Genomic DNA, 26,845 nt, shown 5'->3' with positions numbered 1-26,845 from the left:
TCGGCCCAGAACATATTTTTGTCTTAAAATAGTAGTTATTCAATTTATCTTAGCACGACCGAAATAACGTATTTTTTTTTGTCAATTTGGTCCGGACAGACCAGATGAAATCAAGATGTAACATATTTTTTGTCCTAAAATATTCGTTATTTAATTTATCTTAGCACGACCGAAAAACCATGCGTTTTTGTCGTCGTCGACCCGGTCCGGACATACCACATGAAAAACAGACGTAATATATTTTTGGTCTTAAAAATATAGTTATTTAAATTATGTTAGCACGACCAAACAATCACCTGTTTTTTCGTTGTCAACCCGGTCCGGACAGACCGGATAAATTCCGGACATAACATAATTTTTTTCCTTAAAATTATAAAATTATAGTTATTTAAATTATGTTAGCACTACCGAAAAAACACTTGTGGTCCGGACACCATATTTTTTGTCCTAAAATAATCAAGACGTAACATATTTTCCGGAAGTAACATATGAAATCAAGACGTAACATATTTTTTGTCCTAAAATAATCGTTATTTAATTTATCTTAGCACGACCGAAAAACCATGCGGTTTTTCGTCGTCGACCCGGTCCGGACATACCACATGAAAAACAGACGTAATATATTTTTGGTCTTAAAAATATAGTTATTTAAATTATGTTAGCACGACCAAACAATCACCTGTTTTTTCGTTGTCGACCCGGTCCGGACAGACCGGATAAATTCCGGACGTAACATAAATTTTTTCTTAAAATTATAGTTATTTAAATTATGTTAGCACTACCGAAAAAACACTTGTAGTCCGGACACCGCGGATTAAATCCAGATGTAACGTATTTTTTGTATTAAAATAATAGTTATTTAAATTATGTTAGCACCAAAAAAAGCCACATGTTATTTCGTTGTCGACCCGATTCGGATAGATCGCGTGAAATTTGGACGTAACATATTTTTTTTCTTAATAGTTATTTAAATTATGTTAGGACGAGCGAAAAACCACATATTCTAAAAATATGTTTTTGAATGGTTTATTTTAAAATTTAGAAATAAAAAAGTTCAAGAAATTTAAAAAAAACTGAGCCGACAGAATTTAAAAAGTTTTAGGAATCGCCACTAGAGAAGAAATGAAAAATCGTCACTAGAGAAGAAATGAAAAAAAATATGCATTTGCTAGTATTTGAACTGGAGTCCTCAATTCACGTTGAAGCAGCCAAGTACCACTAGGCTATGTCCACTTCACGTTGGAGAAGTCTGTTCTATTTATTTATTCACGTTAGGTGCCATTGACAATGTAAATAGTTTTCTCTAGGTATTTGTATGAGATGAAAATAGAATAACACAACACAGATAGATGCAAAAATTATAGTCAGCCATTCCATTTTCTCATCATATAAACAATATAATATCTTATATATTGAAAAATAAGATCTAACCACCAGTTCTGTATATAACTAATGTAGAACATTATTACACAAAGCATATATGCAAATAAAAAAAATGCATCCATCTGGCTCAATCACTTGGACAATCCAAGGAAATCTGCGAACGACACAGTAAAGCTATTGTGGTGAAGAAGCCTCGATCCCAGTAAATCTCCATCCAAAATTACTGCCATAAAAATAAAGAGCTCGCCAAGTGAGGATATCAATGATATAAGAAAATCAGTGATAATGGACAGATAGATAGAGAACAACCTTCGTAACCTCACCTTTAATTAGTTACCATGTTATCGACAGTTGTTCCTTCTATATCTCTTCGGACCCATGTCTGACCATCATGTGCATTGTCAAATAGCTCCCCAAGATTACTAACATGATATGGTTCACATTCCACATCATTCCATTCTTCGCCCAGTTCAAATACATCTCTGGGTTTCATCTTCCTTACAATAGACCACCCTGGATTTAAATGGTCTTCAATGTAAAACACTTGGTCGACTTGATTTGCAAATACAAAGGGCTCATGCTCAATCTTTTCACCGGTATGAATTTTATTTGAGAAATTCACAAGTGTGCAGCCAAACTTATCTGTTTTCACTCCTTTTCCTTTAGTTACATCGACCCATTCACATTTAAACAACACAACTGAGAAATTTCCATAGTAGTCTAACTCAATTATATCAAGTATCCTTCCGTAATACATGATATCACCAAGGACAGGGTTGGTATCACTCACGGACGTGTAGCTCGATGTTTTTGCAGTCACAACAACTCCACTATTTTGAGTCACCCTGTCATAACACTTTGATCTGAACCTGTACCCATGGGTATTGAATGCTCTATGTCGTTTTGCTACCTCAATTGGTCCACATGCCAACCATCTAATATCTTCATCAATGCTATCGATACCTCTTTGATTCTCCAACTGCAAGATCTACACCACACCAAAAGATGCATTAGTTTTACTCATATTTGAAAGAAAAATCTAAATTTTGAGACTTACATGATCTCTGAACCAATTAGGAAATTGTTCATTTTGCATGTCCTCAATGTTTTTTGGAGTTAACCTTTTGCGCTTATTCCTTTTCAAATCAGCAGCATGTTCTCTGCAAAACAAATAAACATAAAAGGCTAAGCAAAACACTTTACGCCACATATAAAAGGCTATGTCAGGACAATACGTACCTTAGATATGGTACTACAGCATCACAGTTGTATAGCACATATCTATGGGCTTGCAATTTCTCTCTATCAGTTAAGGAGTACACTGATGGTTTTTCCAGTGGTTTTCCTACTGGAGGAAACAAAGTGGATTCTTGCCTACTCATGGGAGTCTCAAACTGATCTGGTTTGTCATTATTCCTTGATGGTAGGTTATGCTTGGTAGGGAAACCTTCCAAATATCGTGAACAAAATGCCATACACTCATCTGCCAAATATGATTCTGCAATTGAACCTTCTGGATGCGCTCTGTTGCGAACATACGACTTCAATTTATCCAAGTACCTGTAATATATATACAAGACACAAAATTAATAAGTTACGACTATATCATATGACATATGACAAATATTATAAATTGTATACTAATATATTTAATAAAGTACCTTTCAATAAAATACATCCATCGATAGCAAACTGGCCCAGCAATCTTACATTCAGTAGCTAAATGGACAACCAAGTGAACCATAACCGTGAAGAATCCAGGAGGAAATATCATTTCCATTCTGCATAATGTGATTTTAATTGCTTCTTCCAAACGGTCAAGCTCATCAACATGAAGAACTTTTGAACATATTCCTCGAAAGTAAGCAGATAAGTCAAACAAGACGGATGTGACATCATCGGGAAGAACACCCCTCAAAGCAATTGGCATCAATTGTTGCATTAGAACATGGCAATCATGTGTTTTGAGCCCATGAATTTTTCCTTCGGCATAGTTTACACATCTGGATATATTTGCAGAATAGCCATCAGGAACTTTTATATCTCGAAGAACTTTACAGAACAATTGCTTCTCGCTTTTCGACATAGTAAAGCTAGCAGGTGGCAAGTAAAACTTGCTTGAAGTTCTTTGTTGTGGATGCAGCTCCTCTCTAATGTTCATTTCTTTGAGATCAAGACGAGCTTGGAGATTATCCTTTGACTTTCCTTCTAAATTTAGAAGTGTACCATAAATATTGTCGCACACATTTTTTTCTATGTGCATCACATCAAGATTATGCCGAAGAAGATTGCCATCCCAGTAAGGTAATGTGAATAGACTACTTACTGCCTTATAAGTTTTTGACTTCTTAAAATCACCAATAGCATTTATTTCATCCAATACCGGACGCCTATAGTAAGTTATAGGCTCTGCACTAATCTCTGTGGTTCCATCAAAAGAATTTCTATCAAAACGAAATTCATGATTAGGTGGCAAAAATCGACGATGACCCATAAACAAGATTTTTTCCCATGTGCCAAACGTTTGGACCATACATTTGGACCACAAGGCGGGCATACAAATTCTCCATGCACCATATGTGAAGCAAGCATTCCTAAAGCTGGCAAGTCATTTATAGTCCATAGTACAGCTGCCCTCAAATTAAAAGTTTCATCTCTAGATGCATCATATGTGGAAATGCCATTGAAAAATATGTCTCTTAAATCTTCTAGAAGTGGCTGGAGGAAAACATGAATGTTATCTCCAGGACTTTTGGGCCCAGGAATTATTAATGGCATTAGAAGATTAGGTTCCTTCATGCAGAGCCATGGTGGAAGATTATAAATTACTAAAACAACTGGCCAACAACTATATGTAGAGCTCAACATACCATATGGGTTAAACCCATCTGTAGCTAACCCAAACCGTATATTACGAGAATCAGATGCAAAGTGCTTGAACCTTTCATCAAAGTTCTTCCATGCCGGAGAATCAGCTGGATGTCGAAGCGCACCATCCTCTAAGCGCTCTTCATCATGCCAACGTGGGAGCGATGCTGTTTCTTTGCACATGAACAATCTTTTTAGCCTATCCTTTATTGGAAAATATCGTAAAACTTTGCTTGGCGTTGCTTTCTTTCTTTCTTTCTTCGTTAACTTGGTTTCTGGTTTTTTATCTTTCCATCTAGAAGCCTTACAAGTTGAACAAAAATCATCATTAACCTTATCTTTCCAAAACAGCTGACAGTTATTGGGACATGCATGAATTTGTTGATAATCTAGACCAAATTTTGAAACCACCTTCTTAGCCTCATAAAAGTTTTTTGGCAATTCTTTTCCATTTGGAATTGCCATGTGAAGGATATCAAGTAGATCTCCAAATGATTTATCACTCCATTTGTTCATGGATTTCATATTGAACAAAAGCACTAGCAGAGATAAGTGTGATAGTTCACATCCATCCCATAAAGGCTTCTCTGAATCTTTCACCAGCTTATAAAATGCTTGAGCTTCTAAATTTGGCCCATCAGTGTGTGTACATGGTGAATCTGCATGATCACTCATAGGCACGTCGTCATATACAGTCCTAAGTGCATCATTAATTAATTCGTGCATGTTAGCACGCATATTTTCATTGTGGGGCTGTGGTTGTTGATTCCTAGTTTGCTCCTCTGAAGACTCACCATGAAAATCCCATTGGTCATAACTCTGAAGCATTCCATTGCACACCAAATGATCATAGACATCATTTTTTGAAAGTAGCATAGTATGTACGCATGTTCCACATGGACAATAAATCTTTGTATCCTCTGACTTATCTTTATATGCAAATTCAAGAAATCCATGTACTCCAGCTAAGTACTCATCAGAACCTCTAGGGTAGCGCAAAAGAATCTTGATGGTTTTTAAATCCATTTAGACCTGTATAAAAAAATGATATTTAAGATTCTTGTAGATAATAACAATGACAAGGAATTGTCTCTTATGATAATTTTTTGAAAGTAGCATAGTATGTAAGCCTCAGGCCATAAACTGTAAAAACAGGCTATATACTACCTGAAATTAAAGCAAAGAAAATGGATTCTCTCGGAGAAAGTGAACATTAAGGGTTAAAATTTACCAAGAAAGAATATATATATATATATATATAGAGAGAGAGAGAGAGAGAGGTGCAGCACTTAAGAAAAACCCAGGATGGCTGTAGCTTGCAAGAAGATGAGATCAAGCAAATAAATGAGACATAAATGTTCTAATTTCAAAATAACTGTATGGAACCAAATACGAAGTATAATAACCATCAAACTTCATCCGCCAGCAGCAAGTATCTCGACATAATCAAATTTCATGCACTGCTATATAATGTATACACACACATATCCCATTCAACTTCAGTCCATCATTTTTATGAAGACATTTCTAATAATTTATCAAACAAATACACTAATGAAATGAGTGGAGCAGGCCGGGGATTGGGCTCAGACCTTAGTTCTGCAGCCTAGCCGTAGACCACCTTCACCCGCGTTCACCCCGTCAGCGGACGCGGAACAGATCGGGGCGCTGCCAAGTGGTGAGACCTCCGGCGATCGACTGCGGGGTTGAAAGTCACGACGTTGACGGAGGATCAGCGCCGGGACTATTAACATGAGAAATAAACTATCAAAATTATATTATCATCCATAAATGTAAATTAGTCTCTTGAAAATTCAGAACTTAGTTAATTCCTTTAATTGGAAAAGAGGCAACATAAATGAAGGGGATCATCGCTTTGGTCTAAATCCAGTGAAAATATTGTTAGCACAAATTTATTTAAAATCCTATAGGCATGGCAATGTAGAGAAACAGATTGGTAATTGTTTTATAAACAAATCCAGCAGCATAACATATTGGTGTAATACTTTCCTACTATTGACTACAACTTTGCTTGATTAACAGGGTAGCAGAAAGTTTCTGCGGCATTCAATACAATGCTGAATGTCCATGGTCTGCTCGTACATGGCATGAACTAGTCAGAATATCATGTTCAACTCAATAGCTAAATAAGTTTAATTGGTGTTTGCATCATTGATAATGCCATATCATCGAACAGGTTCAATGCACCAAAAATCTTTTAGCACTTTGACAGAAGATCAGGCCCATCAGGTAGCTATCCCATGGATAATGTGCTATACGTAGGAGTTCGAGAGAAGCAGTTGAGCCTCCAATTCCAAATACCGTCTTCGGAGGCTGGGGTTGGCAGTCGGCAGCCCGACGAAGGAGGCGGCGGCCGGCGTCGCTGTGCCCGGCGGCGGAGGGCGACGGCGGCACGGCGCAGCGGAGGGGGATGGCGGAGCGGCGCGGTGGCGGAGGGGGACGGCGCGGCGGCGGAGGGCAGTGGTGCTGCGCGGCGTGGCGTCGGAGGCCGGCGCCGGCGGTGCGCTACGACGCGAGGAAGAGGCGGAGCAGAGTTGGGGTCGAGGAGGCGGCGCTGGGTTGAGCCCACTGGGCTGTATTTCGTTCACGTATATCGTTCTGTTGGTTCTCATTAGTTATGCCTACATATAAACATAAAGCATAACATTACTAGGTGGTTAGGTGACTGGACGGAGAGCACTTTTTCACGAATGTTGCGTCTCTGTTTCGATTAACACAGGCCGATCCGTTTTTTTAAAAAATAAAATAAACTCGCTTGATTTTTTTTTAAAAAAAACAGCTCGCCCAGTACACAATGTAAAAAAACAGCTCGCTCAATTATTATTATTTTTTAAAAAAGCTTGCTTTTGTCCAAAAGTTTTTACATGGCAAAAAACCAACTCACTTGATGATTTCTTAAAAAAAACAGTTCGCTAGAGGTCCGAAATGTAAAAAAAAATATCTCTTTCAATTATTTTATAAAAATAAACAATAAGTTTGCTTAGTCCAAAAGTTTTTACAGGGCATTGAGACCATTGCAACGCATGTTATCTATTGCAAAGTGGACTCAGGCGTTGCAAGATACTCAATCTCTGCAACACATATTCTACAACACATATTATCTATTGCAAATTAAGCTCACCCACTAATAAGTGTTGTTAGGCTCGCATTTTGGCAACGCATGCTTAGTACGTTGCCAAGCATGTATTGCTAGAGGGGGGTTCCTGTTGTAGTGGGAGGCAGAGGCGACGGCGCTCGGGACCTTCGAGCCTTCTCCGAACCTTCGAGACCCCCCCCCCCCCCCCGGCTCCTCCTCCCCGTTCTCCACGCCTCCTCCTCCTCCTTCGAGCCCCCAGATCCGCTCCACGCGCGTGTTCTCGCGAGTGGTGGTGCTTCTGGTCTTGGGGAGGGGAGGGGCGCGAGCGAGCGAGAGAGAGAGAGAGATGGCGGTGGAGAAGACGGTGCCGGGCGGGGTGAGGACGGTGCTGGTGACGGGCGGGGCGGGGTACATCGGCAGCCATGCCGTGCTTCCGCGCCATCGTCGTCGACTTCCACGCCGTCGTCGTCGACAACCTCAACAACTCCTCCGAGCTCGCCGTGCGCCGCGTCGCCGCCATCGCCGGCGACCACTCCCGGAACCTCGCCTTCCACAAGGTCGGTCACCTGCAAATGCTATCCATCCGCCTCCTCCTCCATGGACCTTTGTTCATTCTACTTGGTTATACGGGAAAATGCCAGCGTATTTTGGCTTTGATTCGAAACCTGTCTTCTAATTCGTGTGGCAAACTGCCACATTGTCAGAGATATTGGCTATTGGGGATTTAATACCGAGATTGCTAGATCGCGCGCGCGTATTGCCGGCACGCACTTCGGCCTACAGGGCCCACGGCACGTGCCCGCGTCTCTTCTCTTCTTCTTTTTTTTTTCCGCAGTTTTTTTTCTACCACTATTTCTTCTCTTTTTTTTTCTTTTTTCCGCAGTTTGCTATCGCACGTATGCACGTATAGGAGAAAAAAATCGTAATTAGTTTACGAGTAATTAGTTTCCTATTTTTACTAGTGATAGTTTGCTAGTAATTTGTAAATCTTAACTTAAAAATTTTCAATTTTGGACTTGAAAGTTTTTAAATCTTGAGTTGAAAGTTTTTAAATCTCGAGTTGAAAATTTTCAAATCTCTAGTTGAAAGTTTTCAAAATTTTCAAATCTAGACTTGAAAGTTTTCAAATCTTGAGTTGAAAATTTTCACATCTCAAGTTGAAAGTTTTCAAATTTTCGAATCTGGACTTGAAAGTTTTCGAATCTCGAGTTGAAAGTTTTCAAATCTCGAGTTGAGAATTTTCAAATCTTAAGTTGAAAGTTTTCAAATTTTCGAATCTGGACTTGAAAGTTTTCGAATCTACAGTTGAAAGTTTTCAAATCTAAGTTAAAAGTTTTTTCAAAATTTGACTTTAAAATTTAAATCTCAAATCGAAAGTTTTTAAATCTAGCTTAAAAATTTTTAATCTGTTAGTAAAAAAATCTCTAACAAAAAATATTTAGAATCTTTCCTAATAGTAACTAATAGAGGGACTTAAGGGAAGGGAGTGCGTGCTAGCGGCGCGTACGCGCCAGCTAGCCGCCCCCATTTAATACATCACTTATGTCAGAAAAAAAAATAGTAGTCCATTAGGGTTAAAATTGTGTATTTCCTCCGTTTCACAATGTAAGTCATTCTAGCATTTCCTACATTTATATTAATGTTAATAAATCTAAATAGATATATATATGTTTATATTCATTAACATCATTATGAATGTGGAAAATATAGAATGACTTTCATCGTGAAACGGAGGGAGTAGTATAGATTTGTTATTCTGGCTGTGAGGCCGGGAGTTCATTACTTCAATTTATCTGAAAAAACAGATTTGTTACTCTTGCGGCAATTCTTTGATGTCTGAATGGTTGTTCAATGGGGAATTACTGGTCATTTTGACTGTAATTGTTAACCAAGAGTGTTTGTGCGGTAAGCACAGTAATCCTGGCCTGCAATCTTTAAAAAACTAATTATAAAAATGAATCGTGGCCAAAACTTATTTTAAAAATAACCCTTTTGCTCAGCGCCAAATCGTTTGGCGCTGAACTTAGACACCTTAGCGCCAACTAGCGTAGCGCTGAATGCACGTTGGCACACCAACTCAGACTCCCATCCGTGGTGGCACGGCATACAGCGCCAGTTGACGTGGCGCTGAGGTGTCTAAATTCAGCGTCATATGATTTGGCGCTGAACAAAAGGGTTGTTTTTGAAATAAGTTTTAGCCATGGTTCATTTGTATAATTAGTTTTTGCAAAGGATCAAATTATCAAAATTTGTGAATCCTGGCAATAAGCATAGAACCTTAGAACTGGTAAAAGTATTTCTGTGCTGGAGATAGTGAAGGCATTTGAGAAGGCTTCTGGGAAGGTATGCTAGATTGATGTATAATATGGGAAATTATCTTTCTCCGCTAGCTAGGTGCATTTTAAGGCACATTACTTTTCTGTCATGGTAGTACTAATTAGTATGCGTTAATTTATGTATGATTAGTACCTCAGTGCTAAGCTCTTGTCTTGCCTGTTGAGCCTTGTATGGGCTTAAGTTTTTTTGCTTAGGTGATTATTAGCATTTATTGAAGATAAAATGCTTTCTTCAGCTTGCGCGCCTTGCCAGGATTTGCTTTGTTCTTATTTTTTTTATTGCTGTGCTAGAAAATTCCTCTTATTATTGGCCCAAGACGGAGTGTTATATCTGCATTATTTGTCTATTATATCTGCATTGTTTTTTTTTATGGGTATGTCAATTTTTGTTTGCATTGAGAGTAGATAAAAAAAAACAAGGGTATTTTATTCTTTTTAGTTTTGTATTGCTTTGTGAATGGGTGAAAAATGAATTTATTTTGGGATAGAGATACAACTGCTTGGTTAGTACCCCAAGCCCAAGAAAGGCCTCGTTTTGGATGGACCTAAAACCCAGCCCATCTGTATGCTATGGGCCATAATTTCAACCTATCCATTATAAGGACCAAATAAAATAAATTGTCCGAATAGGCCCACGAACAACCCATTTGACGGCCCTTTGTTCTGGCCAATTGTAGCATCCGCCAAAGGAGCCCATCGCCTCCCCGCCGCCTCGACGACGCCGGTGACCAGGAGATCCCGCGGCGATGCCGCCGCCGCCGCAGCACCCCCTTCCGTCACCATGCCGCCGACACTGCTGCCTGCTGCTTCTCCTGCTCTCCACGCTTCTGCTCTCTTCAGCAAGCAGGTCAGTCCCCTTCCTCTGCCACGATCCACGCGGCCTCACCGTGCTGTTTCTCAACCTCTCCTTGTGTGTTTTGCCCTGCAGCTTGGAGGAGGGGAGGGTCCTCACCGTCGGCGACGAGCTGATGGGTGAGACGATGCTGTTGCGCCACGGCAGCCGGCTGTACAGGCTCGACGGGACGCGGTCGTCCGCGTGGTACGAAGTCAAGATCTCCTACCCGGCTTCCGTACGACCTGACCCCCATTGGTTGAGAAAATTAGGGAAATGAGGCATCATTGTTTCACCATTGATGCTTCTTCTTGTTCTTGAAGGCATTGTTTGTGCTTCTAGATACCGTCGAGCTTCTCGATCCGGCTTGTGGACGATCCTCACTCTGTGGAGGATTTGGGGAGCATGAACAGGAGGTTGCTCAACACGGAGAAGATAATTTTCAAGGCTCAGAATAGCTGGCTAGTATGTGCTCATAATTCTTCAGCTATATTTGTTGCTTCCCCGTAGAATTGGACTGGCATCTTCCGATGAGAATACATAATTTATAGTGGCTGTGTGATATTGATTTTAGGTTTATGTTCTTGTCACGGTGGAGCCTGAAGGGGTAGTTGCAAAGCCAAATGTGCCGGAGAGAGAGCTTGCGGTGTTCAACATTGGTATGGCAGTATGGTTCTTTATGTTATGCTTTTTTTTTCTTTCAATGATAATGAAATCGGATCGATCGAAGCAAGACAGAAATTTTAGAAACTCTAATAAAGTACCTTTTGTTGTTGTGTTATGGTAGCATTAGGTGTATATTCTCGGAGTTGGTTAGTTCTGTGTGAATCGTGATCCCATAGGATGAATTTTGAATAGAGGCTTAAGCAACCTCATTCATTTCAACTGCTGTTGTGATTATGGTTTGGAGTTTAGACATATTACCTGATCTATAACTCTTGTCACGTCCTAATTGCATATGTTGTTACCCAAATTTCTGCCTCATTGATAAGCATTCGTACCTTTTTTTTCATCTGTGACAAAGAGGCCTGAACTTCAGTTGGAGAATGGTATTTTGTCTAGTTTAGTTTTTTTGGTGGAGTTGAAATTCATAACTACGGTTGAGAAGGAACCTTGAGAAAGCTTGATCTAAAATACTTATTTATCAGTGATGCTTTTTTAGTTACTTGTCCTTTAGTATTTGGATTTCATCTACTTTTGTTTTACAGTTCTTTTGTGTTATTTCTAGCTGACTGACCAAAAGCTTTTAAATATTGCTTTGATTTGATTCTGCTTCAACTATTTGTGTTTATTCTTTGACAAAGCACCTAGTCAATCAGGAATATCTAGAACATCTTCTAGTCGTACTTGTACACCAAGACCTTGGTTGTAGGTTCCTACTGAACTTTCAATGTATAATGCAGAAACTGAAAATGTTATACCCGCCCATCCAAGGTCATGAGATTAGTATCAATCTGTAAAACTTTGGTCTCTGGTTGACCAGTTAACTGCACGACCATTTATTTCTGTTGATAAATTATTTACTTCACATTTTATGTATAATCTACTTTGGAAACTATAATAATAATTATAATAACAATCCTTAGAAGATCAAACCAGTGCCATGCTCTAAGAAATATGTCAAATTAGGTAGTTCAAGTTTTGCTGCCCTTCCTTGCTTCTGGATATTGTCGCCTATACTCCTTAACCTTTCATCCGGTTCAAGCATTGAAATAACACCTTTGATCAGAGCGGTGTTTTGTTTGTATTGATTTCTTTTGTGCAGTTTGTGACGAACTTATGTTTGGGATCCCACATTTTGCCTGGTGGGTTGGAATTGGATCTCTATTCTGCATTGCGCTGGCATCGGTGGCTCCCTATTTTCTCCCGCTGCACAAGCTACTTAACTATGAAGCCACAGAACTGAGGGATGACGATGCGGCTAAGCTCTCATGATAGATGGAAGTGTGCTGAATGATACAGGCTATTGTACAGGCATCTAGCTCTTTTTTTCCTTTCCATCAGATGCAGCTGTGTACAAGTATTTACTGTACATTACAATACAATGGTAGATTCATTCATTTCAATCTTGTAAGATTGGTTCCGTGATACTTGGTTTTAAACGGAAAAGGCTATACACACTAACTTTATTTTACTAAATTCTTACTAACACTGATGTGCTATTCTATGAGTGTATCTAGCTTTTTTATAACTTCCACATATCTAAATCAAATGGTTGAGATGATTGTTAGGGCCCCATCGTTTGGTTTTTTTTGGCTTATTAGGGAATAAAAATTAATTTATAGGTAAAACTTTTATACATGTGTTTTTTGACTTAAAAACCAATGCTAAAAAGAAACTACGTTTAAAATATCTCAAAATCAATCTTAAAATTAAGTTCGAAAATTTAATATTTAGCTTTTTCTTTGGCTGATAAAGCCATCTGATGGGAGCCTTAGTAAAAATTTAGTACATATAATAATATGCCCGTGCTACGCCACGGTGGCATAATATTTTGGTTAATAAATCATTAAATTTCATTAAAATAAAATTAAGTATCCTAGAATCGGTCCAATTGGGTGTTAATTAAGAGGTGACAATACCCTTAACAATACCTACGAATTATTAAGGGTATTGCCTCGCTCTCTGTAACTTTAGAGAAGTGTGTAATTCTGAAGATAGAACACATGCCATCTAGCAAAAGCAATCAGATAGTCATTTCCTTATGTTTGGCTATGGGTCCTTGTATCTGACTCACTCTAAGCTTAATGAACACCGAACCGAACATGAAGCTAGCTCTAAAAAACAATTTGTGCAGCATAGTTAAAACACTATCCACCTATAGAATATGGTGTGCAAATTGCTTTCTTTTCCAATATGCTCATCATGCACGTCGAATATTAAGTTTGATCATTTCAGATCTTTCCATAGAGAATGTTTGCTATGTTGTCACTAATGATCCCATTTGAACAAGGATAATAACTATGTTATTTTATGCATGTGGCAATTTAATTAACAACATAACAACTATATCCATCGATCTTAATTTGTATTTCTGAATGTCGCTGTAGCGTTAGCACGGCAGATTACTAGTTCTAAACAATAACGCTAGAATGATTGCAACGACCGAGATTGTTTAGTGAACACTACTTGAAAATTAAAGATCTAGCCAGGGATGCTAAAAAATAGCCACTGCGGCGGGATCTCAATTCCAAATTAAAGTTCGTTCTAACCGTGTATATATTTTTAAACAGAATTTGTTGAAGTCGTTTTTTCACAAAAGAAAATGAAATTGGAGGAAATTAGAGAGCAGCCTGTGAACAAGTCTCCTGTGTCTACACACGTCTGTTCTGAACCACTCGAGAAATATTTTATAGCTCGAGCCTGCGGAATATGCGAATGCACTACATGCAAGGAAGTCCTAAATCATCAACGCATAATAAAACAAGTGCAGTAGCTATCATACATTAAACAAAACCCTCCATGTGTCCTACTCCTACTGCCTGTGGCCGGAATCTGTCCATGATTAATGGCCACAATAAAAAAAAAAAGAAAGGGAAAATAGAGCAGGAGAGGAAACAGTCAGGAGGCCTTCTTAATTTGCAATATTCAGAGTTCAGACAAGGGTGGTGAGGGCTGACAGTCTGCCAACTCCCAAATCCAGCTAAAGCCTCACACAGCATGTGTTGTTTTAGACACCCTCTGATATACAGCATTACATGCATGAGTGCTTGACTACTTCTTAATAGGAAACTTTGGAAAATATTCTGCTGGATATTCTATGTGCAATGAACCATTCATGCAAGCAAGCATCCATCCATGCATGCCTGCCTACCTGCCTGCCTGCATGCTAATGCAATGAAAACCATATGAGCTGAAATTGAAGTTGTGGGTGGGACACTGGTCTGCCAACCTTTGCCAAGCATTGAGGTCCATCATTGGGTCCATTTTGCCCCCACCATGTGGGTAGTAGCAACAAAAATGTTTGCACACAGGGGGAGGAATGAGTGGATGGTGGGTGCCGGGAGCACAGGTCATATGCTTTGTCTCGGTCTTGCACTCTTGCAAGCTACCCTGGTAATCTGGTTGGATAGATTGCGGATGAGGTTGCTTGTTACATCTGGATATCAGTGGTTTTTCATGGGGTCGAACTGTTTTACCTGAACCTCTTGTACATTTCAAACACCACCTAAGTTGTATGCGATACAAGATGACATAGCATCTGCTATATTTTTCTTATGCATAGAAAATTTTCTTTGTTTCTTGTTCGGTTAAGTCGAATAGTAGATGTATTATATTAGTGATAAAAGAATTTAGATAGGTTGATATTTGAGAAATATGCCTATTTTAAATAGATATCTATTTAAGTAGTAAAGTTCACGGGTGGACCATATTGATCTCTAAACTCTTAAAATATATTTTTGATCTCCAAACATATCATGGGTATCATATAAATCTAAATATGTTTCAACACATTTCATGCAATCGTGCAATGACATGGCATGTCATGGTGGTGTCTACGTGTCAATGAGACCCACATGTTAGTCATATATAGAAAAAAAATAAAAACATCTTTTTATCATCTCATTTCCTCTCCTTTTAAATTTATTTTTTCAAAATTTTAAAAATAAATCCTTTTCTCCTTTCTCTTTTAATTTTATTTTTTATGTGACTGACATGTCGAGCCCATTTGGACCTATATGACTGCTAGGACAAGTTTAAAAAAAAGGTGTTTTAAGAGTTAAGGACGTGATAATGTACCCGCACAAATTTAGAGACCATTTGTGCATTTCACTCTAATTTTAAATCAGTACATGGGATTAAGTTCTATAAAACTATTAGACAAGCTCAAAATAAATATCCTATGATCTATCACATAAAACTGGCATTACTAATATAAACTAATGGTCATGGATGCGTACTAGGTACCTTTTATATAATTTTACAATAAGATTTCTAAATTTACTTTTAGATTTGAACATGGCTAGATAATTATTATTGGGGTGACATGACAACCAATTTTTAAATTTTAAGATGGAGAAAGCATATCTTAGTTTTATTAATTAAAATTGCATACATGTTACATTTAATAGATCTAAAGATACTATGATTAAAAAATGTAAATATTAATTTAGTAGATTTAGGGCTCCTTTAAAATCAAGGATTGCCATAGAAATTTTGTAAATTCGGTTTCCTTGCGAGTTTTTCCACTAGAGCAATTTGATTCGTAGGAAATGATATGAAATTTTTCATAGGATTGTATTCCTATGACCCAATTTCATAGGAAAATAAGCAAGAAGTCTAACCTACTGGAAAACTTTCATTTGATTTTGCTTTGTTAATTTTCTATGATGTTATGAAAGGACTATATATTTATGTTTTGTATGTTTTCTATGTTTTTCATTCCTATAGGACAAAAGAAAATGCTACGTTAATTATTATGTTTTTATTTCTATATTTTTCTTATCCGACGTTCCAAAGGGCTCTTAACCATTGAAAGACGAAGACAGGGGACAAACCTCCCGTAATGATTTCGCTTGCCGCACGAAATGAGCGTAGCTCAACTGGTTAGATTTCTTGTGGTGGAACCAGCCTAGTCGGGTTCATGTTCTAGATTCGACACATGTGCTTATATTTACACCTTATTATTCTTTTAATGATAGTCGATATATCCGTCAACAGCGAGATATGTGTGGTGACTTCGTCAATCTTAAGATATACCAGTCTAGTCTTTGAAGGTTCTTATAGGAGTACGTTTATAGCGATGAGTGTGCGCGCTTGATGAACTATTTTTTTTAAATTTATGTGGCATGGTTCAAATTGTCTCTTTTTTTAAATAATTTTGTTTGCGGCGGCACCACCTCAGAGTGGCTGGCACGTACAGCAACAAACAGCTGCGCTACCTAGGCCCAGGGATCCGAACCGAACCCCAACCCCCAAGCAAAAGCAAAGCATAGCATAGCATAGCATAGCAGTAGGGCGCGTAGGCCAATTACATATGCCGACGCGTATCTTAGAGTAGGGATAATAGCAGACTATTAGCCAGCTATAAATATATTTTAATAAGATAAAAGATAACATAGAAGAGCAACGGGCTACAGATCTATAGCCAGCTGCAGCACGGACTCCAAGACACAATGTGTGTATAACATGTGGGACCATATATTAATAGTATAGTAAGCAACTATTATATGAATTGGCTATTAGATTAAATATAGATGAATTGTTGATGGTAGTGGACTATACTATTATACTTTCTCTTAGAGAAGTTTAATAGTATAGCCAATTGTTGGCTCCAAAATCATCTATAGTCAACTTAATAACCAATTCATATAATAATTAGCTATAAACATATACTACATAATTAATATCTAGTCCCACCTATCATACATATATGCATCTTAGAGTCAATGCTACCGCTAGCTACAAACCTAGTGCGCTCCTTTTCCCTCTTCTCTTTTACCCTTTCGAAATGTGTTTAAGGCACAGAAAAAACCAACCGAGACGGCGCGGTCCAGCCGAGCGCAGCGACCCGCGGGTTCGGGTGGTGGTGCTGCCCCGCCACGAACCCACCCCACGGAACCGACAAACAAGCCTCCACCGCAGCCGCTGCCCGGTGGGCCCCCACGCCGCCGCGCCACTAGCACACACACAGCTCATAACCATCGCCACCCCTCCCCTTCCCCAACTCCTCTTCCCTGAATCCCTCCTACTCTTCTCCTCCCCACATTCCCAAAGAGAAGCTTCGCGGCCTCCTCCTCCGCTCCGCTCTCCACGCGTCCTCCTCCTCCACCTCCTCCGCATCCTCCTCCGAGCCCCCAGATCCGCCGCGCGTGCTCTCGCGGGTGGTGGTGCTTCTGGTCTTGGGGGAGGGGAGGGGCGCGAGCGAGCGAGCGAACGAGCGAGAGAGAGAGAGAGAGAGAGAGAGGAAGGGGAGGGAGAGGGAGGTGTGTGTGTGAGAGAGAGAGAGATGGCGGTGGAGAAGACGGTGCCGGGCGGGGTGAGGACGGTGCTGGTGACGGGCGGGGCGGGGTACATCGGCAGCCACGCCGTGCTGCAGCTCCTCCTCGCCGGATTCCGCGCCGTCGTCGTCGACAACCTCAACAACTCCTCCGAGCTCGCCGTCCGCCGCGTCGCCGCCCTCGCCGGCGATCACTCCCGGAACCTCGCCTTCCACAAGGTCGGTCACTTGCAAATGCTGCCCCTGCCCCTGCCCCTGCCCCTGCCCATCCGCCTCCTCCTCCATGGATCTCTCCCTCTCCGTGCAATGCCTCAATTATTTTTATTTTTTTAAACAAAAACTTTTTCTGGTGCGGCTAGATCTCTGCAGAGTCCTGCGTGCTACAGTTTCCGCACAGAACTTCACAATGTTGAGTTCTTTTTTCCCATTATTTTTCGCTGCATTGATTGCTTGATTTTACCTGATAACCAAGTGGTTTTACCTTCAAATTTCTCGACTGCTAATTGGGAAATGTCTGGCTGTGCCACATTTCCGATTTCTACTCGGTACGGTTCTTTTGGATGTTCCCATCTTACTAGTATTATTAAGTTAGTTTTGACTATGGTGTTAGTTTAATAAATGGCGATGCGATGTTGTCGCAATTTATGGCAATTGAAACAAAAATGGCGTTGCGAGGATAGCTGGTGCTTCAACGTTTGATTTGCTGCTAGATGTTAAGGTTGTTTTCCCCTTTTCTTGCTAGAATTTAGGACTCCTTTCTTCATTCTACTTGGTTAGAGGGGAAAATGCCAGCGTATTTTGGTTTCGATTCGAAACCTGTCTTCTAATTCGTGTGCCAGACTGCCAGATTGTCGGAGATATTGGCTATTGGGGATTTAATACATCACCTGATGTCAGGAAAAAAACAGTAATTCATTGGCGTTAATAATTGCTAATACAGATTTGTTATTCTGGCTGTTATCTGAAAAACAAATTTGTTACTCTTGTGGCAATTATTTGCTGTCTCAGTGGTTCTTCAATGGGGAATTACCGGTCATTTTGACTGTAATTGTTTAACCAAGAGTGTTTGTGCGGTACGCACAATAATCCTGGCATGTAGGCAACTGCCAAAGTCTACTTTTAATTGTAGGCAATGGGTTTGCTATTGCTTTGCAGCTGTCAAATTGGATTGTTTGCATGTGACATTGTCTCCCCCAGCTGATTTGTTTAACTCTTCCCTGTTGGCACTGCCAACTTTGCACAATTGGCATTCATTTGGTAGCTCTGATTGATATGCTGTCCTAATTATTACAATTAGAGTGGTTGGCTAATTTAAACACCGTCACAGCTAGCATTTGAAAAGTACCTTCCTTTTTTTAGCTAATTTTTAAAGCTCATAGGGCAACTCTGTACTGATAGTACTATGGTAGTTAGCTTGGATTTGATATGTGATCACTTATCAGTGATATATTCCAATGAAATGCTTGTAACATTATAAGAGCTGCCTTAGTGGATCCCAGAAGGACAACCAAAAAGGGAGGGGAAAACTAGATGATTGCTTTGCTAATTATGCTTGCTCTGATGACCTGCCCTTTCTCCTTTTAAGTGGGCTTTGACTTTTTTTTGCCCAGAAGCTAATGGATATCATGTTGATAAAAGAGCAGCTTCTATATCCATTCCTTGAAAAGAACAGGGCCATAGAAGTACTGATTTATACTGGTTGCAGAATTCTGTATGTCGCATGAAGGTATTATTGTTAGTCAAACTGTATGGAAGATCCATAGATTGAAATTGTAGGGTCCATCATCCCATTTGAGACCATTATAACACATTTTTTTCTTTTTATTTGATTCCATTGAATGATGTTCTGAACTAGAAGCCCTTTTTGGTTGAACTCATAATATCAGGTTTTAAACTATAAACCATTTTCTTGTTAAACATTAAAATCGTGTTCTGAACTGGGACCAATAATTTTTGAAATCAAACTTAGTATCATTGGTACATATTTGCTTATCATTAGCATTATGTGCTTTTGCTTTAAGATTCGCAGGGTTTTCTTTTGGTTGCTACTGAAGTGGGATCAATATTTAGCACCCTGCTGTCCTGTGATGTCTGACTGTATCTGTATCTCCTGGTGAAATTTGCTTCAATTTGTTCTAGGTGCACATCTGTTGTTATTTGTGTTTAAGTCAATGAGACAATTGGAGTTCTGCTATTTGGTCATTCATTGCCTTGTAAAACTGCATCTATTGAAAGTGCATCTATTGACAAGTTAACTTTGTAGATTTCTCTTTGAACTTGCCAGACAGAACCTTATAATTCTTTGTTACTAGTCTGCATTTCATATCCCTGAAAAATTCATCTAAATTTGGCAGAGGAATTTCTTGGAGGAGCAAGTTATGTACCTTCACATTCAGAGAAATGCTAATGGTCTCTTTGGCAGCATAACTCCTATGCCTTTGTTCCTAGTTGTGTGTCAGGAAGTGTGTTTAGAGTGAAATACACTGCACTAGTCAGAAAACGTAACTTGATATGAGTAATGTCTGATGTAGTTGTGATTGTTTGGTATTTCAACTCGGTATGATGATTTCATGAAAGCAGCTTCTCTCGTTCTGTGATCTTGCTTTCTTTTTCCTACAAGATTAGATATGGCTTCATGAATTTTGATTCTCATTATGTGATTGTACTACAATTTTAAAAATGTTTACTGTCGAAAGCATTATATTTTTTTTCTTCCCCTTTTAGTCTCATTCTGAAAAACTATCTAAAAGTTCATGGACATGGATGCAACTTACCACCATTACTAATGCTTTTGCAGGTTGACCTCCGTGACAAGGGAGCACTGGAAAAGGTTTTTGCTTCAACAAGGTAAATCGTACTGGTTTTTTAGTTATGGTATCTTTACTTTATCTGGATGCTTTTCTGTTTCCTTGCATGCAGAGGCATGCCCATCATCATTACTTATTCTTTATTGTTAGCTTCTTTGCTTTTCAGATTCGATGCTGTAGTTCACTTTGCTGGGCTAAAAGCTGTGGGCGAAAGTGTGCAGAAGCCATTGCTTTATTACGACAACAATGTTAATGGAACAGTAAATCTTCTGGAAGTTATGTCTGCTCATGGATGTAAGAAGGTATTTATCCTTTGCACTTTGATACACATAGTAACATCAAGCTCTGTGGACTGTACTTACAACAAATAGGTTGGATTTTGATATTTTTATTTCGCTGGTTACCTTTAGACTCTGGCATTGACATACTGTTCCTCCTTTTTTTTTGTATGTTTAAATGTTGTAGTTGGTGTTCTCATCATCAGCTGCAGTTTATGGATCACCGAAGAACTCACCCTGCACAGAAGAGTTTCCTCTCACTCCAAACAATCCATATGGCAAAACAAAGGTCTGTGTCCCTTCACTTTTCTTTTAATGAGCAAATCTTCTACCATTCATAAGTTCTCCAAATTGACTACAATTGTAAAAATGAACTGCAGCTTGTTGTTGAAGATATTTGCCGTGATATCTACCGTACAGATCCTGAATGGAAGATTATTCTACTTAGGTACTTCAATCCAGTTGGGGCTCATCCTAGCGGATACCTTGGGGAAGATCCATGTGGCATTCCCAACAATCTTATGCCTTATGTTCAGCAAGTTGCTGTTGGCAGGAGGCCAGCTCTGACAATACTAGGAAATGATTATGCAACCAGAGATGGTACCGGGGTAATGCTTTTCACATGTATATTCAATTTGTCATTATTTGCGTCTGTTTAAATTTGATTAATACATGTTAGTACCTTTCAAGATTCTGATTCTCATGTTACGTTGTTAGAAATTAGCTTTATTTTCCTTCAGGATATGTCCTTGGGGGATGAGACTTGAATATTTGGCAAAATAGTCAGTTACTGATTGTATCTGCTGCTTGGAACTGTCTGTTCATTTATGATATCTAATAAGACTGTGTCCAATGTATGTGACAATGTAGTATTTCCTAAGAAACAAAGAAAGATAACAAATTAAAAGACTCGTAATATTTTTTTTCACCAAAGGTGTGTGCCCATCCAGTACTTTTACTAAGTGTGTTCATGCAATTTGCTCTTTGCTACCTTAGTCAGCTCTCTGGCCCCACATTTCTAGGAACCTTTTTTGAAGCTGCTATGCTTCTATGGATATGTGTGTTTGTTGTATCGTGTCAGGTTACCTTGAATTCTCCATTTAGGGCATCTCATTGAACTATTGGGCAAATACTTGCAAGGGATAGTATAATGTGCATTTACTTATGTCAATACTTCTTCATTTCAAAACGTATTTATTCATCTGACAGTTCTAGTTATAACCTCTTTTTTAGATATGGGATATTAAGTTATAACCTCTGATATTTGGGCTGTTGTAATAACAGTGATTCGCATGTGTCATGGCATCCTTTCATTGTTTAATGACACTTACATGATTTACAGGTCCGAGATTACATCCATGTGGTTGACCTTGCTGATGGACATATTGCGGCATTGCAGAAACTCTTTGAGAGCTCCAGCATAGGTTAGGCCCTGGCCTTAGATGATTTTTGAATACTTATTTGCTAGTGCTTTTTACCTCTTTTCAGATGCAGTAACTAGCCGCTTTTATGTTTATTGCATGTTTATTTAGGATATTAAATTTTAGTTGGACGAACACAAAACCCTTGTTGTAAATGAACTTGTATAAGAAACATTCTTTCTTGATAGATAGATATATAAGTTTATCATGTGTAGCAATACTTACCATTTTATGTAGCTTATATTTGATCTTAGAACCCAGGTAAACAAGGATATCTCTTTGGGGGTATACATAATCTAATTTATTGTTCTTCTTGGGCAACATGAAACTAGAGGGATTGGACTTTATTTATTTATTTTTATTTGAACCATGTTTTGAACTTTATTGTACTTGCAGGGTGTGAAGCATACAACCTTGGAACTGGTAAAGGTACCTCTGTGCTGGAGATAGTCAAGGCATTTGAGAAGGCTTCTGGGAAGGTATGCTAGATTGATGTATAATATGGGAAATTATCTTTTTCCACTAACTAGGTGCATTTTAAGGCACAGTACTTTTCTGTCATGGTAGTACTAATCAGTATGCATTAATTTATATATGAATAGTACCACAATGCTAAGCTCTTGTCTTGCCTGTTGAGCCTTGTATGTGCTTAAGTTTTTTTGCTTAGGTGATTGTTAGCATTTATTGTAGATAAAATGCTTTCTCCAGCTTGCGCGCCTTGCCAGGATTTGCTTTGTTCTTATTTTTTTTTATTGCTGTGCTAGAAAATTCCTCTGATTATTGGCCCAAGACGCCCTGGTGATGCGGAGATTCTATTTTCATTACCTGCTAAAGCAGAGAAGGAACTCAACTGGAAGTAAGTTTTACATCAACGGATAATCACATGAACCTTTTTCTTGGTTTCCACCTAACTGGTATTGTCTTTCCCCAGAGCGAAATTTGGCATCGATGAAATGTGTAGGGATCAATGGAACTGGGCTAGCAAGAACCCTTATGGATACGGGTCACTTGACTCCACCAAGCAGAACGGACACCACTCGTACGGATCAACTGGCTCTCCCAAGCAGAATGGCCACTGCACAAATGGATTTTCTGAATCCACTAGGCATAATGGTCACAACGGATATGGACTGGTCGACTCTGCCAAGCATAACGGCAACGGCCACTTCCACTGACCATGCTTCAGCCTTGAGTTGGCCTGTGGGCTCCTTGTACATGCGATGTATCGAAACGATGATCCGAGATCGTTGCAGGTCAACGACGGATTGGCAGGTCACACGAACATGGTCGAGCTTAGATAATATTCTTTCATTGTTCATCGTTGGCTGAAGAATCCCACTGCCTGTGGGTATATATTTATCTCCTACTTTGAGTGTATTATTTTTCTTTCAGATTTGTTGTAGGAATGTGAACATTTAGCCAACCAGCTGATTCGATTCTTTCATTGCTAATTGAGCTGCATTATCTGTTACAGAGCTTTGACTGATTCCTGTACCATATCTCTTTTTGTGTATTTTATGATGTAATATTTATGAAGGGGAATTAGTCTAAAACCGATGCTCATGTTTTCTCTTCACATGTCATATGTTCATTCGTAGAAGTGGACAGCCCAAGTACTATCCATGCGGATGAGAAATAGAAATTCTATTTCAGATAAAAGCTTTTCTTTTGTGTAATTCTTGCGTGTGGCTCAATTCTGTTAGTGTCAATATGCCATTTGGGACAAATGCACGTTAGACGAGCGCATTTGACTTCCTTATTAAGAACTACACTTTTAGTTGCATTCGCTACAGGGTTTTTAATTTTGAAATTGGATTTGCTTTTGGGGGGGGGGGGGGGGGGGGGTAATTACCAAAATTTCGAAAATTTCATACCCTGATTCGCTGTAAAAGTATAGTTTTGTGTGAATGGTTCCCAACTAAAGTGGGGGGTTGGGGGGGGGGGGGTAATTACCAAAATTTCAAAAATTTCATACCCTGATTCGCTGTAAAAGTATAGTTTTGTGTGAATGGTTCCCAACTAAAGTGTAGTTTTGTACTTAGTAACGAAATTTAAATGTAAATAGGAAGGTAGCCCGTGCATTTGTACAGGCATGCTTGTTATTTCGTTTCGAAAACAGGACTAACAAAATGAATTTAAATTAAAGTGAGGTATTTCCCTTATTTAAAGGGATGGCATTTCCCTTCTTAATTGAATTATTAAAATGAGGTATTTCCCTTCTCAATCTTCTATCAGGGACTAATGATCCAAACAAGGCCAAATTCGTTTTACCGGATAGGGAGTCAGCGATGCCATTGGTGACACAATACGTGTACGGACTATGGTGATCATGGGGTTGACGCCCCCGTGGTGGGTAGCACGCTGCTGTTGCACACGTACAGCTGCCCCGCCTCCTAGCTCTCGCCGCGGGCGTCGACGGCACCGTTGCCCACCGTGGCGCCCATCCGGCAGCTGCCCATGTGGTGCGCAGAGCAGAAGAGGCCCCACGTCTCGCTCTTTGACCGCGGCCCTCGCACTTGTCTTTTAGAGATTGATCTAATGGTTAAAAATATTGGATCTACCGGATTAAATGAAAATCAATGGTTAGATATTTTAAGAATTTCTCTAATCTACCAGAGTACCACGCGGCGGCTTAAAAGCATTTATAGGATACACGTGGTAGCTGAGAAGTATTTGTAGGAATTTTCATGGACTTTTAGTGTATAATATTACATACCAAACACATGGTCAATATGGATCAAACTAAAAATCAAATATGTTAAAAAATATTTAGCCATCTAAGTATTGACTTTTTTTTATCTCATTAGCTAGAAAACTGAGAGAGGAAGTGAGGAAAGCGTAGACTTATCATCAGTTAGTTCATATGCGTAATTCGTTAAAACTATGCCCATCTTAGATGATCTTACTTTTTTTTATGGATTATCCCTACAGACATATCTCAAACATGCTACATTTTGATCCATTCGTTAGTATGAGACCTATCACAAATGATTTATCATTGATGGCTTCGCTCAAGTGTGTCTTAAATTGAATGTGTAGATCGGCTAAAAAAATATTTATTTATTTATATCACCAAGATCATTCATATATAAATTAATGTTCCACTTAAAAATAGATCTAATAATTTTTATAGTAACAAATTATGGTGCATATAACCTTAAAAAGAAAGAGAATACAGAGGGGAAGGAGCATATGTGGTGGTAAGAACGTATTATACGTACCTGTGGGTCCAAGAGAAAAGGGTGATCGGATCGGTGAACTTAATCTAATGGTTAGTATTATCGGGTCCACAGTTTTAAGTAAAAATAAACGGTTATATATTTTTCTTTTTTTCAATTTTTTTCTTTTTTAATTGAATATTTTTTAACAAATCTCGAAAAATAGTTATTGCTAACAAATGAATTTTTATTCGTACCACCAAACCCTCATTTTGATTGGTTTACATTTGACGCAATTTGTTATACGGCTTACACATGAATCATTAAAAGTAGAACAGATATAGATCTCGGTTCCTTATAATACATGTGAGCTATAGCATTTTTTAAATACATCTTGTCGACCTAAGGTGTTAAAGTTTAAATTTAATAGTAAAAATATAATATTTAAAACTAACTATGTAGTGCTAACTTAGTGTGGCTTATATATGCAATAATATGATAAAGGGAAGGCCATTAATATATAATCACTTAAAAATAATGTGATAGTTATGGTAATGGTTGTCTCAATTTAAGTGAAAATTAAGAACCATAATGGTTCTATGAAATTATATGAATTTCTACAATTGGTTCAATTTACATTGTATGAATATTTTTCTATTTTCTATTTTATTTTATACAAATCTTATTTTCAGTTCAAATTTTAAGATATGATAAACAGTGAAAGCGTTACACCCTATGTGTCATTGTTTTTAAAAAAATAATCCATTAATCTTTTATCTATAAGCAGAGTAAGATTATTATTGTTTATTAACTGATATATTATACGCGATATCAAGCTACATATAGATTGCGATAGATCCAAATAATGGTGGGTTCACCATTTTGAGTTATCTATATTTAAACATAAATATAATGGTTAGCGAACCAAAATGATGTATTTCTTCTACTTATTATTAATTCTTTGTGTTTCATAGTGTTGTATATAAGCTATGTGATGTTATTCAGGTGCTTAAAACTCTATAAAATTTTCCCTTAAAATTGGGTCTCGAGTGATCAACCGCTAGTCCAATGTAACATATTTCTTTACTTGTTATTAATTTGTGTCTTAAATTATGCAACAAAATCTAATGCACGTGCATAAAAAATAGCTATTTGAGATTTTAGATTGTATAGTCATATAATATGTTTTCAATCTAATACATCATCAAAATAGAAGAGACGTTGAGGGGCCAATACGTACCTATGTATGGTATGTATGGTAGCATGGCGTGAGAACTATATGTACAGGTTGGATGGGGTGGAACATCCTTTCAATTTTTTAAGTTTTTATGGTAGAAAATAATGGGTCCACCATACTTAAAGCAAAATAGATCTAATCTATTATAGTGTCACGTGGCAAATTAGGAGCGTTTGTATGAGTGTCATGTGGCAGCTTAGGAGCGTTTATAGGATATTTAATGGACTTTTAGTATATAACTAAAAAGATAGCCCGCGCGAATGTGCAGGCATGTGTCGTATGCTAGATTTGAGATACTTATAATAGCGAAATATTAACCGGAGAACATCTACCATGATTTCTCCTAAATTGTTTTTGTCGGCATTAAGTGCTTTTATAATTTTCTAACCTATTACCTTTATATTATATCATATTTAAGTAATATCTATAAACAATTATTTATAATCTTCTTCATCATTTAAAAGGAAGGTATACTTATTTTCTTTAGA

General features: G+C 38.4%; 3 protein-coding genes across 4 annotated transcripts; 2 read left to right on the top strand and 1 right to left on the bottom strand.

The window, feature by feature from the left end:
* Window positions 1-2,049: 2,049 nt before the first annotated feature.
* On the bottom strand, window positions 2,050-2,858 carry LOC127783071 (uncharacterized). Its single transcript, XM_052310341.1, has 4 exons — window positions 2,623-2,858; window positions 2,441-2,543; window positions 2,174-2,371; window positions 2,050-2,082 (listed from the first exon to the last, which is right to left on the bottom strand). Exons 1-4 carry the CDS (start codon window positions 2,856-2,858, stop codon window positions 2,050-2,052), a joined length of 570 nt encoding a protein of 189 aa, XP_052166301.1.
* A 4,884-nt stretch (window positions 2,859-7,742) lies between these two features.
* Window positions 7,743-23,538, top strand: LOC127781896 (UDP-glucose 4-epimerase 2). 2 transcript variants are annotated; one of them, XM_052308961.1, is made up of 9 exons: window positions 7,743-7,905; window positions 20,254-20,303; window positions 20,430-20,565; window positions 20,729-20,830; window positions 20,922-21,149; window positions 21,884-21,965; window positions 22,359-22,441; window positions 22,727-22,818; window positions 22,894-23,538. In XM_052308961.1, exons 1-9 carry the CDS (start codon window positions 7,771-7,773, stop codon window positions 23,135-23,137), a joined length of 1,152 nt encoding a protein of 383 aa, XP_052164921.1. In that variant the 5' UTR covers window positions 7,743-7,770; the 3' UTR covers window positions 23,138-23,538. The 2 variants fall into 2 exon arrangements, with proteins under 2 accessions (XP_052164921.1, XP_052164919.1); XM_052308959.1 differs by lacking the exon at window positions 7,743-7,905 and adding an exon at window positions 17,172-17,675.
* On the top strand, window positions 10,377-12,655 carry LOC127781897 (uncharacterized). The gene is made up of 5 exons (XM_052308962.1): window positions 10,377-10,531; window positions 10,613-10,754; window positions 10,859-10,981; window positions 11,091-11,175; window positions 12,282-12,655. The coding sequence occupies exons 1-5, from the start codon at window positions 10,431-10,433 to the stop codon at window positions 12,449-12,451; spliced, it is 621 nt and encodes a 206-aa protein (XP_052164922.1). The 5' UTR covers window positions 10,377-10,430; the 3' UTR covers window positions 12,452-12,655.
* Window positions 23,539-26,845: the final 3,307 nt, after the last annotated feature.

The sequence above is a fragment of the Oryza glaberrima genome, chromosome 8 (assembly GCF_000147395.1).
Source record: "Oryza glaberrima chromosome 8, OglaRS2, whole genome shotgun sequence".
Taxonomy (NCBI): Eukaryota; Viridiplantae; Streptophyta; class Magnoliopsida; order Poales; family Poaceae; genus Oryza; species Oryza glaberrima.
Note: the sequence above shows the minus strand (reverse complement) of the source record. Positions and strands in the feature narration are given on the sequence as shown.